Consider the following 18,422-nt stretch of genomic DNA (forward strand, 5'->3'; position numbering starts at 1 on the left):
AAGTGTCAATGTCAATACCCTGTACCCCCAGTGTCAGTGTCGTTATCCTGTACCCCAAGTGTCAGTGTTATTATCCTGTACCCCAAGAGTCAGTATCATTATCCTGTACCCCAAGTGTCAGTGTCATTATCCTGTACCCCGAGTATCAGTATCATTATCCTGTACCCCAAGTGTCAGTGTCATTATCCTGTACCCCAAGTGTCAGTGTCATTATCCTGTACCCCGAGTATCAGTATCATTATCTTGTACCCCAAGTGTCAGTGCCATTATCCAGTACCCCAAGTGTCAGTGCCATTATCCTGTACCCCAAGTGTCAGTGTCATTATCCTGTGCCCCAGTTTCAGTGGCATTATCCTGTACCCCAAGTGTCATTGTCATTATCCTGTACCCCAAGTGTCAGTGTCATTATCCTGTACCCCGAGTATCAGTGTCATTATCCTGTACCCCGAGTGTCAGTGTCATTATCCTGTACCCCAAGTGTCAATGTCAATACCCTGTACCACAAGTGTCAGTGTCATTATCCTGTACCCCCAGTGTCAGTGTCATTATCCTGTACCCCAAGTGTCAATGTCAATACCCTGTACCCCCAGTGTCAGTGTCGTTCTCCTGTACCCCAAGTGTCAGTGTTATTATCCTGTACCCCAAGAGTCAGTATCATTATCCTGTACCCCAAGTGTCAGTGTCATTATCCTGTACCCCGAGTATCAGTATCATTATCCTGTACCCCAAGTGTCAGTGTCATTATCCTGTACCCCAAGTGTCAGTGTCATTATCCTGTACCCCGAGTATCAGTATCATTATCCTGTACCCTAAGTGTCAGTGCCATTATCCAGTACCCCAAGTGTCAGTGCCATTATCCTGTACCCCAAGTGTCAGTGTCATTATCCTGTGCCCCAGTATCAGTGGCATTATCCTGTACCCCAAGTGTCAGTGTCATTATCCTGTACCCCTAGTGTCAGTGTTATTATTCTGTACTCCAAGAGTCAGTGTCATTATCATGTACCCCAAGTGTCAGTGTCATTATCCTGTGCCCCAGTATCAGTGTCATTATCCTGTACGCCAAGTGTCAGTGTCATTATATCCTGTACCCCAAGTGTCAGTATCATTATCCTGTACCCCAAGTGTCAGTGTCATTATCCTGTACCCCAAGTGTCAGTGTCATTATCCTGTACCCCAAGTGTCAGGGTCATTATCCTGTACCCCAAGTATCAGTGTCATTATCCTGTACCCCAAGTGTCCGTGTTATCCTGTACCCCAAGTGTCAGTGTCATTATCCTGTACCCCAAGTATCAGTGTCATTATCCTGTACCCCAAGTGTCAGTGTTATCCTGTACCCCAAGTGTCAGTGTGATGGGTATATGGGCACGGGACTATGGGATGGAGGATATGTATGATGGGTATATGGGCACTCGACTATGGGATGGAGGATATTTATGATGGGTATATGGGCATGTGTCTATGGGATGGAGGATATTTATGATGGGTATATGGGCATGGGACTATGGGATGGAGGATTTGTATGGTGGGTATATGGGCACGGGACTATGGGATGGAGGATGTGTGATGGGTATATGGGCATGGGACTATGGGATGGAGGATATGTATGATGGGTATATGGGCATGGGACTATGGGATGGAGGATGTGTGATGGGTATATGGGCACGGGACTATGGGATGGAGGATATGTATGATGGGTATATGGGCACTGGACTATGGGATGGAGGATTTGTATGATGGGTATATGGGCACGGGCCTATGGGATGGAGGATTTGTATGATGGGTATATGGGCATGGGACTGTGGGATGGAGGATTTGTATGATGGGTATATGGGCACAGGACTATGTGATGTAGGATGTGTGATGGGTATATGGGCATGGGACTGTGGGATGGAGGATATGTATGATGGGTATATGGGCACAGGACTATGTGATGTAGGATGTGTGATGGGTATATGGGCACGGGACTATGGGATGTAGGATGTGTGATGGGTATATGGGCACGGGACTATGGGATGGAGGATATGTATGAAGGGTATATGGGCATGGGACTATGGGATGGAGGATGTGTGATGGGTATATGGGAACGGGAATATAGGATGGAGGATTTGTATGATGGGTATATGGGCATGGGACTATGGACTATGGGATGGAGGATATGTGATGGGTATATGGGCACGGGACTATGGGATGGAGGATATGTATGATGGGTATATGGGCTCTGGATTATGGGATGGAGGATGTGTGATGGGTATATGGGCATGGGACTATGGGATGGAGAATATGTATGATGGGTATATGGGCATGGGACTATGGGATGGAGGATGTGTGATGGGTATATGGGCACTCGACTATGGGATAGAAGATATGTATGATGGGTATATGGCCACGGGACTATGGGATCGTGGATATGTATGATGGGTATATGGGCATGGGCCTATGGGATCGTGGATATGTATGATGGGTATATGGGCACTGGACTATGGGATGGAGGATAATTATAATTTGCTATAACTAACCACAGTTAGTTACTATGCCCGGGCAGCGCCGGGCTCTTCAGCTAGTTTATTAGATATTTTTGAAGGATTGATGAAGATAAATATACATTATTATATATTTTTTGATGAAATATTCAAAAACTAATTTAATATTGCACATCGCTACTTTTTTGTTTGTTTGTTTTTAGGAAAATCAGCAAAATGGAACTTGTACCCAGTCTGCAGGACCAAGTAACCATAGTGACAGATAAAGACAGTACAAAGGTAAAATGTAAAAGAAAAGTATCTTGAAGCAAATATGTCACCAGTTTTCACACTGCAAACTGTTTACATTAATAAATAGATTTGTTAGACCTGATGATATTGATATGTTTATTCGGATAAACCACATCAGAATGACTGTACGCGTTAACAGAAGCATTATAGGATTATAGGAGCTCATGAATTCAATCGTATTCATTCCCTGTCCAACAAGCCTGACTGCCAACTGCAGCATGTACTTATCATTGTGAGGTCTCAGCAGGGAGGAGGAACACTAAGGAGCTGTGGAAATTTAACTATAGAGGGTGGGACAAAGAGGAAATTGTCAATAAGGCTATGTGAGCAGAGATTCAGCAGCATGGAGGAGAGATGTCAATCAGGAAAGGTATATGCAGATTAAACAGCAGCAGGGGAGTAGGGATGTTGCACAGCTGTCAATCAAGCAATGTGGGTGGAGATTTCATCAGCTGCAGGGTGGCTAGACATTGAGGAGCATGTTAATCAGGCTAGGTGGGCAGAGATTAGTGGCAGGAGATGAGGGACAATGAGGAGCTATCAGTCAGGTTAGTGCGCATAGATTGAGCAGCGGCAGGAGAGGAGGGACAATGAGGAGCTATCAATCAGTTAGTGGACATAGATTGAGCAACGGCAGGAGAGGAGGGACAATGAGGAGCTATCAATCAGGTTAGTGCACATAGATTGAACAGCGGCAGGAGAGGAGGGACAATGAGGAGCTATCAATCAGGTTAGTGCACATAGATTGAACAGCGGCAGGAGAGGAGGGACAATGAGGAGCTATCAATCAGGTCAGTGGGCATAGATTGAGCAGCGGCAGGAGAGGAGGGAGAATGAGGAGCTATCAATCAGTTAGTGGGCATAGATTGAGCAGCGGCAGGAGAGGAGGGACAATGAGGAGCTATCAATCAGGTCAGTGGGCATAGATTGAGCAGCGGCAGGAGAGGAGGGACAATGAGGAGCTATCAATCAGTTAGTGGGCATAGATTGAGCAGCGGCAGGAGAGGAGGGACAATGAGGAGCTATCAATCAGTTAGTGGGCATGATTGAGCAGCGGCAGGAGAGGAGGGACAATGAGGAGCTATCAATCAGTTAGTGGGCATGATTGAGCAGCGGCAGGAGAGGAGGGACACTGCGGAGCTGTCTGACACTACGGAGCTTTCAATCTTGCTATGTGGGTTGAAATTAACATAAGCAACAGAGTGGAGGGACACTGAGGTGTCATGATACCAGTGCTGGGTGACTGGCACTTCTGGGGTTAATGTTCTGATCTCAGTGCAGACACTCACCTGCACACCTGGGACCTATTAGGGAGGCCTCTCATTGGTTCTGGGGAGGCTTCTTATAGCCTTAGGAAGCTCCCATCCCCTGTCAGTTATACTTTCGCCCTTGGCATAGTGTGGTGACCCCTGAGTGTGTTAGTGCTGTGTTCTGGTTGGTTGATTCCCTGTGTATGTCTCGGTCTGTTCTCTGGATATCGCTTTGGATTCTGTCTGGTACCTTCTATGTCCGTTTGGTTTTGATCTCTGCTTGGCCCTGACTATCCGTTCTGTCTCATCCCTGGTACTGTACTGATATCTTGTGTATGACCTTTGGCTTTGTCTGACCTCCCGTCTGTTTATCCCTCCTGTACCTCGCTTGCCTGTATTGTGCCTGACCTCTGCTTTGCCCGACTCTGAGTTTTCTTCCTCCTCTGAAAGCAGGATGCTAAGCCCCACCCCCTTGCAGTCACATGACCGTAGGTCCTGTGCCGGCTTTCTAATCTTCTACATTCAGGTCCCGTGCATCTTTATTGTCCCGCTGTTCTTGTCCCCAGGGGTCCCTACGGTGCGGGTGAGTCCCTGCTTAGCGGAGGCTGTACGCCGGCGCTGTCAGGACCTTGACATTTTAACTGACCATTAAGTTTTTGGGGTTTTTTTGTGCAGAGTGTTATGGATCCCATACAATCTCTTGCAGAGCAAATGAAAAATCTGAGTCAGATGTTTCAGGGTTTATCTCTGGAGCAGCAAGCTCTGGCTTGTTCTCAGCAGCAGGTTTCTGAGACAGTACAGGGGGGCTTTAGCTGCTGGGTCTCTGGGGGCTGGGGCGAGTGATGTTGCTTTGGTGTCCCCAGAACCACCTGTTAAACTGCCTGCCTTTTTTTCTGGAAACAAAAAGGAGCTCAGGGTCTTCATGGAGGGGTGCAAACTTTTTTTTAGTTTGAGACCACGTTCCTCTGGGGACGAAAGTCAGAAGGTTGGGGTCATTATGTCTCTGTTAAGAGGGTCCCCACAAGCTTGGGCTTTCTCCCTTTCTCCCACTGCCCCTGAGAGAGTGTCGGTGAATACATTTTTTGAGGCCCTCGGGCACATTTATGATGAGCCGGACAGAGTGCGATTGGCAGAGGACATGGTGATGAGTGTCTGTCAGGGGAAACACTCAGCGGAGTGGTTTTGTACTGAGTTCCGCCACTGGGCCGCAGAGGTCTCTTGGAATGATGCCGCACTCCGAGGACTCTTTCGCAGAGGCTTGTCCGAGCGGCTGCAGGATGCCTTGGCATTACATCCCCCACCTAACTCTCTCGAGGACGCCATGACCCAGGCCGTCCGGATGGTCAGCAGGCTGCGGGCCAGAGGGGTGATGCAGGTGGAAACTCCATTGTTCCCCAGTGGAAAAGAGACTGCCCCTGAGCTCAAGGATGTAGGCGCCCTCTTCCTGAAGGATACGGAGAGGAAACGCCGGAAGCACAAGCAGTTATGCTTTTACTGTGGTAAAACGGGACATTGGAAAAGGGAGTGTCCTGATTGCACGTCTTCAAACCCGGTCGGCGGGAAACGACTAGGTCTGGGTAGTCAACGGGGAGACTACTCAGACCCTCAGGTACCCTTTTCCTCGTTTTCTAAAGTGTTACTGCCTGTGGAACTGTTTGTGGACGGTAGTTCTTTTTCCTCTACAGCCTTCGTGGACTGCGGGTCATCGATTAATCTCATTGACTCCCAATTGGTCACACACTGCAAGATAGGGACAGTTAGGCTCAAGGTTCCGATCAAGGTGATGGTCATTGACTCCTCTCCCCTCACTAAGGAGGGAATTCGCTTTATGTCTGACTTGTTTTCACTCAGAGTGGGCGCTACTCATGTGGAAAACCTAAGTTGTTTTGTTCAGGACAATCTACCTGCAGGGTTGGTGTTGGGCATGCCCTGGTACAACGCCATAACCCAGTTATTAACTGGAAAACGGGGGAGATTGTTCAATGGGGGTTTAATGATTTTGAGTTATGTGATAAATCCGCATTGCTGGTTGAACCTGTTAAGTCTGTGTCTGTATCATCTGTCGAGCTGGAAGGTATTCCGGAATGCCTGAAGGACTTCGAAGATGTATTCTCCGAAAGCGAGGCCGAGACGTTACTGCCACATAGACCCGTTGACTGCGCTATTGAGCTGGTCCCGGGGGCTAAATTACCTAAAGCCCGTCTGTTTAATTTGTCCGGTCCTGAGCGCTTGGCTATGAAGGAGTACATTGCTAAAAGTCTGCGCAAAGGACACATACGTCCTTCAGTCTCACCTGTGGCGGCAGGTTTCTTTTTGTAAAGAAAAAAGATGGCGGGTTACGTCCTTGTCTCGACTTCCGGGAGCTTAATCAGATTATTGTACGGAATACGTACCCCTTTCCGTTGATTCCCGATTTATGTAACCAACTATCAGGGGCAAAGTGGTTTTCTAAACTGGACCTTCGGGGGGCATATAATCTGATAAGGGTCTGAGAGGGGGATGAATGGAAAACCGCGTTCCTCACGACCGAGGGACTATTTGAAAATTTAGTCATGCAATTTGGTCTTACCAACGCCCCCGCCATATTTCAGAATTTCATCAACGTGGTATTCTCGGATCTCATTGGTCGTTTTGTCATTATCTATTTAGATGATATTTTGATATACTCCACCGATAATCATTCTCATTTGGAACATGTACGAACTGTTCTCCAAAGACTGAGAGAAAATTATCTGTATGCCAAATTGGAGAAATGTGTTTTCTGTGTGCAAGAATTGTCTTTTTTGGGGTTAATTGTATCCGGGGAGGGTTTTCGCATGGACCCCAAGAAGGTGCAGGCCATTGCGGATTGGGTGCAACCCCGAGATCTTAAGGGTCTTCAGCGCTTCTTGGGGTTCGCCAATTATTACCGCAAATTTATCCGGGGGTTTTCGCAAGTGATCAAACCTCTCACGGATCTAACATGCAAAGGTGCGGATGTGAGAAATTGGTCCTCACTCGCAAAAGAGGCCTTTGCGACACTGAAAAAATGTTTTATGTCTTCTCCTTTCTTGATACAGCCAGATCCTTCCAAGCCATTTGTGGTGGAGGTGGACACCTCCGAGGTGGGGGTGGGGGCGGTGTTGTCTCAAGGGCCTGCCACTCTAACCAAACTCAGGCCATGTGCCTTCTTTTCCAGGAAGTTCTCTGCTGCTGAAAGAAATTATGATGTAGGCAATAGAGAGCTTCTTGCGGTTAAGTTGGCGTTTGAGGAATGGAGGCACTTTTTGGAGGGGGCCAGTCACCAGGTTACTGTGATCACTGATCACAAAAATTTGTCTTACATCGAGTCTGCTAAAAGATTAACGCCCAGACAGGCCCGTTGGTCACTTTTTTTTTCTCGTTTCCAGTTTACTATTACATTCCGTCCAGGGTCAAAGAATGTCAAGGCTGACGCTTTATCTCGTAGTTTTCAACCTGTGTCTGTCCCTGAGCCACCGTCCTCCATTCTGCACCCTGGGGTGGTGTTAGCAGGGATCTCGTCTGAATTGGAACGGGAAATTGAGTGGGCCCAGTCGCTGGCTCCTGCGGCCACGCCAGGGGGCAAGTTGTTTGTCCCAGAACAACTTTGCCTTAAACTCTTGCAAGAGTTCCACAAATCCAAGTTGTGTGCTCACCCTGGTATATCAGCCACGCGACTGGCAGTGGCTAGGATCTTCTGGTGGCCTACTCTGGGTTCTGATATAAAGAAATTCATTTCTGGTTGTGGGGTCTGCGCTCGTTCTAAAAGCTCCCATAGCCGGTCGTGCGGGGGAGCTGATGCCCTTGGAAGTTCCTGAAAGACCGTGGACCCATCTGTCCATGGATTTTATTACCAATCTTCCCTCTTCCAGGGGTAATACGGTGGTATGGGTAGTAGTGGTGGACAGATTTTCTAAGCAGGCTCATTTTGTACCCCTGTCCGCATTACCTTCTGCTGAGATCTTATCCAGATTGTTTGTGCAGCATGTGGTCCGCTTGCATGGGGTACCCCTGATTGTGGTGTCTGATTGTGGTGTGCAGTTTGTGGCTGAGTTTTGTCGTGCTTTCTGTAAAAAATTAGGGATATCTCTGTCATTTTCGTCTGCAAACCATCCTGAGAGTAATGGTCAGACGGAACGCACTAATCAGTCTCTGGAGCAGATCCTCAGATGTCTGACTTCTGCTAGACAGAATGACTGGTGTGATATACTGCTGTTGGCTGAATTTGCCTTCAATAGTCGGGTGAGTCAATCCACTAGTGTGTCCCCTTTCGTCATCAACTATGGGTTCAGTCCTCATTTTGGTGAGTTTTCTCGTCTGGATTCGGGGTGCCCCGGGGCTAAGGACTCTGTTCAGCGGTTAAAAGATACATGGGCAGAAGTCCAGCGGCGTATATCTAGGTCTCAAGGCAGGTATAAGTTTTTCGCGGACAGGAAACGAACACCTGGTCCCATGTTTCAGGTGGGAGAGAAAGTTTGGCTCTCCACGCGAAACATTAAGTTAAAGATTCCGTCAGCCAAGTTGGGCCCCAAATTCATTGGCCCGTACAAGATTGTGGAAAAAATCAACCCGTAGCGTACAGGCTGTGCCTTCCACCCTCTTTCAAGATCCCTAACATCTTCCATAGATCTCTACTGAAGCCGTTTGAAGCAGTCCGGGGAGAATCCGAGTCCGCTGCCCCCCCCGGTTTCGGTTGAGGGACATGTGGAATATGAGATTGGTCACATTGTAGATTCTAGGTTGGTACGGCGGTCAGTACAGTACCTAGTTCTTTGGAAGGGGTATGGGCCGGAGGACAGGTCCTGGGTGCCGGCCCGGTTGATGCATGCGGATCGTCTGGTTCAGGCTATCCATGCTAGGTACCCGGGCAAGCCTGGGGGTCCAGAGGACCCCCCGTTGAGAGGGGGGTACTGTCGTGATACCAGTGCTGGGTGACCAGCACTTCTGGGGTTAATGTTCTGATTGCAGTGCAGACTCTCACCTGCACACCTGGGACCTATTAGGGTGGCCTCTCATTGGTTCTGGGGAGGCTTCTTATAGCCTCAGGAAGCTCCCATCCCCCGTCAGTTATACTTTTGCCCTTGGCATTGTGTGGTGACCCCTGAGTGTGTTAGTGCTGTGTTCTGGTTGCTTGATTCCCTGTGTATGACTCGGTCTGTTCTCTGGATATTGCTTTGGATTCTGCTTGGTACCTTCCATGTCTGTTTGGTTTTGATCTCTGCTTGGCCCTGACTGTTTGTTCTGTCTCATCCCTGGTACTGTATTGATATCTTGTGTATGACCTTTGGCTTTCTCTGACCTCCCGTCTGTTTATCCCTCCTGTACCTCGCTTGCCTGTATTGTGCCTGACGTCTGCTTTGCCCGACTCTGACTTTTCTTCCTCCTCTGAAAGCAGGACGCTAAGCCCCGGCCTCTTGCAGTCACCGGAGGTCCTGTGCATGCTTTCTAAACTTCTACATTCAGGTCCCGTGCATCTTTATTGTCCGGCTGTTCTTGTCCCCAGGGGTCCCTACGGTGCGGGTGAGTCCCTGCTTAGCGGAGGCTGTACGCCGACGCTGTCAGGACCCTGACATGAGGATTTAGTATGTAATGTTAAATCCAGTGACAGATCCATTATACCTGCACCCCTGTCCACACAACTTTTAAAAAGCACATTTTTACACTTGCCAACAGTCCCAATACAATCCCGGAATTAAATTGCAAAAGGGGCAGGAATTTTGAACATTCCTTCCAAAAATGGGACAAACTTTTATTATTGGGACTATTGCTATCTAGTCCAAAGCATTCAAGTAAGGATAATCAGTAGTCAACGTATAGTACAAGACGACACAAATAATACATAGTCAGATATTATTGCTTTAGTTGAAATTCCCTTTAGTCATCATCAGATTTTTATTTTAAAGAACACTCCTCTCAACAAAGTTTTGGGGGCATCACAACTATCTAGATCTGAATCAGAGGACAATAAAATGTTCATAGTTCTCATCTCTGATCTGCTACAGCGGTTCACCCCTAGTCACAGTGAGGATTCTAGTTTACATTACTTTTCTATATATTGTAAATAATTACTATTAAATTTTCATTAAACCATGTCTATGAAGAACCTAAAATTTTGCCACCATCCTTCCAGTCAACCATCAACTGGTATCTACCCAAGATTCACAATTTTGATCTGTTAATAGTGTAACATTTTTCTTTAGAAAATGTTTTAAAGTCTGTGGTGATGACAACTAACAGGAAACACATTGGTGTTAAGTTACTAAAATAGATATCAGGTTGAGAAAATATGGTGAGAGCAAGATATGCTCGAAACCACAAGAACGTTTTAAAATCTTAAGAAAGTCAATGTGTTAGGGCATTTTCACAAAAAAAGAGCAAAAAGTTTTGAATTGAGCCTAAGGTTTCATACACAGAAAATACATTCATAGAGCCTAAATGGAGACACATGGCGTTCACATAGGTCACATAGATTATGGGCTCACACACATTACACTGAATGATGCTTTGGCCAACAGCTATCTTTCCTAACTCCTTGGCTTGACCGAGCACTCCTGTGTTCTCTTTAAGAAAGTCACTGCCTGATTCCACTTCAGAAAAAGATCATCCATCAGAAATTGAACAGGTCAGATCTTTTTTTGAGTTCGGGGAGCTTCAGGAAGCTCCTTTACATATTAGACTGTTAGCAATCCTACTGATGTTGATGGGTTTGGAAAATGTTAACCTAATTTGTATGGGATCCTTGAAGGGGTTATCAGGAACTATTCTCATTTTTTTACTATGAGCTAAAAATTTAGAGGCAGGTAGTTATTATTATTATTTATTTATATAGCACCATTGATTCCATGGTGCTGTACATAAGAAGGTTGCATACAAATTACAGATATCACTTACAGTAAACAAACTTACAATGACAGACTGATACAGAGGGGAGAGAGGACCCTGCCCTTTCGGGCTTACATGCTACAGGATGGTGGGGAAGAAGACAGTAGGTTGGTGGGTTGCAGCAGTTCCAGTGTTGGTTGAGGAGATATCTCCGGTAGTGGTGAGAAGGTAGTGGGGTCATTGCAGGCTGTAGGCTTTCTTGAAGAGGTGGGTTTTCAGGTTCTGTCTGAAGGATCCGAATGTGGTTGATAGTCGGACATGTTGGGGCAAAGAATTTCACAAGATGGGGGCTATTCGGGAGAAGTCTTAGAGGAGGTTGGGTGAGGAGCGAATAAGTGTGGAGGAGAGAAGGAGGTCTTGGGATGACCGGAGATTACGTGAGTGAAGGTATCAGGAGATTAGTTCAGAGACATATGGGGGAGACAGGTTATAGATGGCCTTGTAGGTCAGTATTAGTAATTTGAACTGGATTCGCTGAGGGAATGGAAGCCAGTGAAGAGATTTGCAGAGGGGAGAAGCAGAGGAGTAGCGAGGAGAGAGCTTAATTAGTCGGGCAGCAGAATTAAGGATGGACTGGAGAGGTGCGAGAGTGTTAGCAGGGAGACCACAGAAAAGGATGTTGCAGTAGTCGAGGCGGGAGATGATGAGGGTGTGCACAAGAATTTTAGTACATTGAGGGTTGAGGAAAGGACGGATTCTGGAAATATTTTTGAGCTGGAAGTGACAGGAGGTAGAAAGAGCTTGGATGTGCGGTTTGAAGGACAGGGAGAGTCAAGGGTTACTCCGAGGCAGTGGACTTCCGATACTGGGGAAAGCGTGATGTCATTAAATGTGATAGATAGGTCAGGTAAGGTAGATCTGTGAGATGGAGGAAAGATGATGAGTTCAGATTTGTCCACATTGAGCTTGAGGAAGTGAGAGGAGAAGAAGGAGGATATGGCTGATAGACACTCCGGGATTCTGGACAGCATAGAGGTGACGTCTAGGCCAGAGAGGTAGATCTGAGTGTCGTCAGCATAAAGGTGGTACTGGAATCCATGGGACTTTATGAGTTGACCCAGGCCCAGGGTATAAATTGAGAAGAGTAGGGGTCCTAGAACAGAGCCTTGGGGGACTCCAACAGAGAGAGGGTGGGATGAGGAGGTAGTGTGGGAGTGGGAGACACTGAATCTGCAGTTTGAAAGGTATGAGGAGATCCAGAATAGGGCGAGGTCTTTGATACCAAAGGAGGAGAAGATCTGTAGTAGGAGGCAGTGGACAACTGTGTCAAATGCAGAGGACAGGTCTAGAAGCAGGAGTATAGAGTATTGTCCGTTTGCTTTGGCTGTAAGTAGGTCGTTAGTAATTTTGGTCAGGGCTGTCTCAGTGGAGTGATGAGGCGGAAACCAGATTGTAGATTGTCAAAGAGCAAGTTAGATGAGAGGTGGGAGAAAAGTTCAGGGTGGACGTGCAGCTCCAGGAGTTTGGAAGCGAAAGGCAGCAGTGATATTGGGCGATAGCTGGACATAGCAGTTGGATCGAGGGTTGGCTTTTTAAGGATAGGTGTGATTGTGGCATGTTTAAAAGCAGAAGGGAAGGAACCGGACATTAGCGATAGGTTGAAGAGGTGGGTTAGGGATGAGATAAGTGTTGCGGTGAGGTTGGGGAGGAGATGGGATGGGGTCAAGTGCACAGGTTGTGAGGTGCGATTTGGAGAAGAGGCGATTAAGCTCCCCTTCAGTGGTGTTGGAGAGGGAGGTTATGGGGTTTGGGCATTGGTCTGGTATACGGAGGGGTTGTGGTGGTTGAACAATGAAGACTTGCCTTGTTTGGTCTATCTTATTTTTGAAGTGTGTGGCAAAGTCCTCAGCAGAGATGAGGGAGGTTGGAGGGGGCAGTGGTGGGCGGAGGATGGAGTTGAAAGTTTTGAATAACTGTTTAGGATTGTAGGATAGGGAAGATACGAGGGTTGTGAAGTAGGCCTGTTTAGCAGAGGTGACGGCAGATTTGAAAGCGAGTGTTGCTTGTTTGAATGCAGTGAAGTCATCTTGCGAATTTGTTTACTGCCAACGCCGCTCTGCAGCCCTGGACACTTGCCGGAGCTTTTTAGTGGTGTTATTGTGCCATGGTTATCTGTTGGTACGTCGCATTCTGCCATGAAAGAGAGGGGCGACCGTGTCAATAGCTGATGCGAGAGTGGCATTGTAGAAAGCAGTGGCACTGTCTGTGTCTTGGAGGGAGGATATGGATGCCAGTGGTAGAATAGAGTCAGAGAGCACGTGGGTGTCTAGGTGTGCAAGGTTTCTGCGGGGGTGCGCATGTTGCTGGACATGGGTGCCAGGAGAGGAGGACAGGGATGAGAAATTGAGTAGATGGTGGTCAGACAGAGGGAGAGGGGAGGTGGTGAAGTTAGAAAGAGAGCAGAGGCGGGTGAAGACCAGGTCTAATGTTTGTCCATCTGTGTGGGTGGCTGAGAAGGACCACTGAGTAAGTCCAAAGGATGAAGTAAGGGACAGGAGTTAGGATGCTGCTGACTGAAGGGTATCAGTGGGGATGTTGAAGTCACCCATGATGATAGTGGGGATATCAGTTGAAAGAAAGTGAAGAAGCCAGGTAGAGAATTGGTCAATGAAGGCAGTGATCGGGCCCAGAGGTCGGTATATGATGGCCACTTAGAGGTTGGAGGGAGAGTAGATGCGGACAGAGTGGACTTCAAAAGAGGGGAGCATTAGGGAGGGAAGAGGTGGGATTGGGTTAAAGGTGCAGTTGGAAGAAAGGAGAAGACCCACTCCTCCACCGTGTCTATTGCCAGGGCGCGGAGTGTGGGTGAAGTGGAGGCCGCCGTAACACAGCGCAGCAGGGAAGGCGATGTCAGAGGGTGTCAGCCAGGTTTTGCTAACTTCTTGTCTGTTCTGCCCAGTGCCAATCTCTGCCAGCTCAGAGTGATCACAGACTGCTTCAGCTGCCGGTTCTGCAGCTTCTACTGACGTTACTTTGAAAAAGCAGCTAGTTCTATTTTACTCTGCTCTGTTGACAGGAAATCACTGCCAAAGCCATGCTGATTTACAACTGGCTCCCTGCTGCCTAACCGTGGGGAGACAGTTGTCAATCAGCATGATGTTGGCAGTTATGCTCTGTACACAGAGCAGCCCAGAAGAAGAAGTATTGCTTTGTTGATGTGGTGTTTGCAGGTACGCAGGATGCAGTGACGAGTCGCGAGACAGGTGCTTTCTATATTAACGTTTTTAAGACCAGAGGGAACTTTCCTCAGTCCCGGCCTGATCACCAAAAGGGGTAACACGGGTTGCCCTCGCAGGGGGTTCTATACAAGCACACACAAACTGGTAGAACTCGACTACTTCGGCAACAGCCCGTCACTATAGGGCCGTGGTATGGCCGACTACGGGTCCTTAATTATAAAGTCAACTTAGCCGTCCAGACTTCCCTCGCAATTCGGGTTGGTGGTCTTTCGGTGTAGTATTTGCTGGGCCCAATTGCTGAGGCGATGACGAAGACTTTGCGCACTCCGGCGCGCTGATGACACTGGAGCCCCACAGGCTCCGGCGTAGTCCTTGGATGGTTGGGCCGCAGCCCCTGGCCTGGGGCAAGCGGCAGCGATGTGTGGTGGCGAATGACAGGCCACCTGCGCAGCTAACGGCTGCGATGGGGAGTCCGCGGTCAGCAGAGGCCCGGCCCCTGCTGCGGACCGGCGCGGGACAGTGATGGCCGCCGGCGGTACTGTACTTGCCGCGGCCACTGGTGAGAACAGGGCGACTGCAGGTGGCGGGGAACAGGCCGCTGGAGCGGGGCGGCAATGGCCGCGAATGACCGCGGGCAGGCCACAGCCGCGGGCTGGAAGAAGGCGGCGGCGGCCGCTGGTCGTCGCGGGGCAGCGGTTCTCGGACGGTCGTCTTGGCACCGTCCCACTGATGTCCAGGGGAAGTATCCCTCCTTTCTCCGGCCTCCTTCCTGGCTCTTAGTCGCTCCCACGATCTCCTGCTCCTTCTGTGTCGTTCTGCTGACTCATCGTCCCGGGAATTCCCCTCCTCCTTTATACTGGTCCCTCCCCCAGCCCATCTGTCTGTCACAACGGTCCGTCCCCGAACTCTGTCCCCCGGAAACAGTTTCCCCCGGAACCCAGGTGACGGTCCCCTTGGTTCCGACCCGGACACTCGACGGGGACCCTCTCTCCCACACTCCCCCACCCTGTATGCTCGCCAGTCCTCGGGCGAGGGCCTTAGTAGACTCGAGTTAGTCTTTGGAGACGACAGTTCTTGTCGCCATACGAACTGGTCCTGTTCGTAACGTTCAGGGGGTTTGCCAGCTGTTGACCGCTCGGAGCGTCTAAGTTCGACCGGGGTGGAGCTTTCTGGGGTGGTGGATGGTGGTGGGTCGGTCAATTCTGGCAGGCTAACTGGTCCGCTGCAATGTCATTACTTGGAGAGCTTGCGGATGTGGCTAGTAAGTCCTCTTCGCATCCAGGTCCCAGACCGTTGACAGGGGGTCGGGAACCTGAGTGATCGGCTCGGGTGGCATGGGATCAGTGGACGCACAGGGGTGCAACATATTTCGGTGCACAGTGTGCGAGTGAGAGGTGCACCGTCTCTTTCCAATTGTATTTCATACACAGGCCCGTCGGGGCTTATCTGGTGCAACACTCGGTACGGGTTCTTCTCCCACCGTGGTTCTAACTGTTAGGAATCTAGTTTCTACCATGCCTATGCAGGAACCCAGATTCTCACATTTATCTCCAGAGGCTAAGTCCTTTGTTCCGTCTTCTGAGCATGCTCACGGGACGAGCTCCCATTGGAGTTCGGGAGTCAGGTGCTCAGGTCCCGGTCCGGATCCTATTGGCTCCTTTTGGAGACCTGGAGATTTCCGGCAGGTCCCGTACGCTATAAAAAGTGCCCATGGCCGTTCCGCCATGCGCTAGTATTTTCATACTACTGCTGTGTGTATGGTGATGGATGCTTGGAATGGTAACTGACTTATTAAGAACCCCTTCCCTTTGATATTATGTCTGTGCGAGTGTGTGGGATTTAGTCAGTAGCAGCACTAGCGCCAGTGCGCTCAAGCTCCTTCTGTCACAGCAGCTAGCGTCCTGCATCGCGCTTGCGATTTAGCGGTGCCTTCCTTGCGGCTTAGTTTACGCCGCGCTGTGGTAGCAGCTCTGCCGGGCGTTGGCAGTTGCGACGCTGCGCTATTTATTTCACGGTAGGTCTAGACGGAGTAGTCCTGACATCTAAGGCTACTCCTGTGACTGTTAATACCGTATTTGCTTCGCTGAAGTCTGTGACCTAGAACAGACTCAGCGGTTTTTGTATGCTGTAAGCTTGCAGCTCTGTGACCATAACAGAGCTTGCTTTAGTGCATTGGGTGCAGTTATACCCTGTGCACATTACCGCCACAGTGCTCTGCCACTTTAGCAGCGGTTTTTCCATCCACCGCACGGTGGACCTCGAGTGGCGAAGGCCTGGAAGTCAATTGGTGGGGACAGCGCTCCCCCGGGTGTTCTAGATCCTGGAGCTTTGTATGGACTATTCGGTGGAGGGTCTGCAGCCGGTGCCGGTGGTTTCGGACCCACGAGGATACTCCGGTCCAGGGTAGAGGTTCCTCCGGGTTTAACTCCACTTCCATGATTCCTTTGCCTTCCTGTCCAAACAGCAATGAGTAGGGGGTGTAACCAGTCACCCGGTGCACCTGGTTATTATATACCCACACCAGCTCAGGGACGTATTCAGGCCAGCGGGCCTTTCGGTCACTCTCCAGGGTACGCAGCATTTGGATTAGTGTCCGATTGAATCGTTCGCAGGCTCCGTTTTCCTGCGGGTGGTATGGTGTAGTCCGAGACTTATCGATACCGTAGAGATGATGTAGTCCTTCCATGACTCTTCCTAGGAAGCACGCTCCTTGGTCCGAATGTATTCGTTGCGGGCAGCTGTACACTTGGATAAAGTTTTTACAAATCGCATAGGCGGCCGACTCACTGTCTGGTCTCGAGTGGGGGTGACCACGGCAAACTTGGTGAAATGGTCCACCATAACAAGACAGTGTTCAAACCCCTGATAGGCAGGACCTATGGTCAGATAGTCCACCGTAAGAAGCTCCAGAGGGGCTGATGTTACAATAGTTTGCACCGTTGCTCGTTGCGCGGGGGTTTAGCGAGCTCGCACGGGTGGCAGGTTCGACAAACTTCTTCTACAGCAGCGTGCAAGCGTGGGTGGTACGCTATCTGCTGCAACCATTGTAAAGTCTTTTGAGCACCAAAATGAGCCCCCTTCTCATGGGCTTCCTGGGCCAGTTGGTTGAGATGGGCACCAGGCACGATCACCTGCCATATCGTAGCTGACGTGGTTCGTGACATGGCTTTTCGATGTAAAAGTCCCTTTTTGATGACTAGTTTTTCCCACTGGCGCAACATCAGCAACATATCTTGGGTCAAAGTCTGTCTCTGTGAGCCCGTGGGCAATTTACCGGTGGCCACCCATCGGCTTAGGAGTCCAACTTCTGTATCTTCCTGTTGCTGCTGAATCCATTTGTCGTGGGGCTGTTCCAGCATCCCTCCTAGGAGTCCCGGATGAGGGGCTTCTTGCGTGTTGACTGTAAGTGCTGCAGTGGTGAGGGCGAACGGCGTCTTATCTGCTTCTAATTCATCGTCTCGACTTCTTCCTGGGGTGGTGTGTCGGATTCTGGAGAGCGCGTCGGCGTGCACGTTTTCAGCTCCCCGTTTGTAGATGATCTTATAATTGAATTTGGCCATCCGAGCCACCCTCCACTGCTCTAGGGCCCCCAGTTTGGCATTCTCCAAATGGGCTAATGGGTTGTTATCGGCCCGCACTACCACTTCGGAGCCCGCCAGGTACTCTGCAAATCGCTCCGTCATTGTCCTCTCTACCGCGAGGAGCTCAAGCTTAAAGGAGCTGTAATTGTCCGGGTTGCGTTCTGAGTCGTGCAGAGACCGGCTACCGTAGGCGATCACTTTCTCCCGGCCATCCTGCACCTGTGACAACACAGCTCCTAATCCCTGGAGGCTCCCGTCGGTATGCAGGATGAACGGTTGCGAAAAATCCGCATATGCCAATACCGGGCCGTCCGAGAGAGCAGCTTTGAGATCTTGAAACGCATCCTCTTGCGGTTGCTGCCACTGGATCTTCCATCCATTCGCCCCGGCGGGAGCCCCCTTCAGCAGGTCTTGCAGAGCTCGAGCTCGGCGTGCAAAATTCTTCACGAACTGACGGTAGTAGCCGGCCAACCCCAAGAAGGCCCGCACGTCCTTCACCGTCTCGGGGGTAGGCCACCCCTGGATGGCAGCGACCTTTTCCAGAGATGGTCGGATGCCCTCTGCCGAGACGGTATGCCCCAGGTATTCAATCTGGGTGCGAAACAGGTGGCATTTCTGGGGCTTTACCTTTAACCCGTACTTCTGCAGCCGGCCGAGCACCTGCCCCAACCGCTTCAGGTGGTCCTCTAACGTGGCGGAATAGATGATAATATCGTCCAGGTATATCAACGTGGCTTCAAAGTTGAGGTCTCCTAGACA

General features: G+C 49.6%; 1 protein-coding gene across 1 annotated transcript in view; it reads left to right on the forward strand.

Annotated features, from left to right (window-relative positions):
• Positions 1–18,422, forward strand: part of LOC141083026 (SLAM family member 5-like) — a 151,887-nt gene that overhangs the window by 123,916 nt on the left and 9,549 nt on the right. The window contains exon 8 of the mRNA XM_073567171.1: positions 2,684–2,759. Within this exon, the coding sequence (XP_073423272.1) occupies positions 2,684–2,746 (63 nt within the window). The 3' untranslated portion in view covers positions 2,747–2,759. The remainder of the gene's footprint in view (positions 1–2,683; positions 2,760–18,422) is intronic.

Source organism: Dendrobates tinctorius, unplaced genomic scaffold (assembly GCF_039654945.1).
Source record: "Dendrobates tinctorius isolate UK_male_01 unplaced genomic scaffold, ASM3965494v1 ptg000019l, whole genome shotgun sequence".
NCBI lineage: Eukaryota > Metazoa > Chordata > Amphibia > Anura > Dendrobatidae > Dendrobates > Dendrobates tinctorius.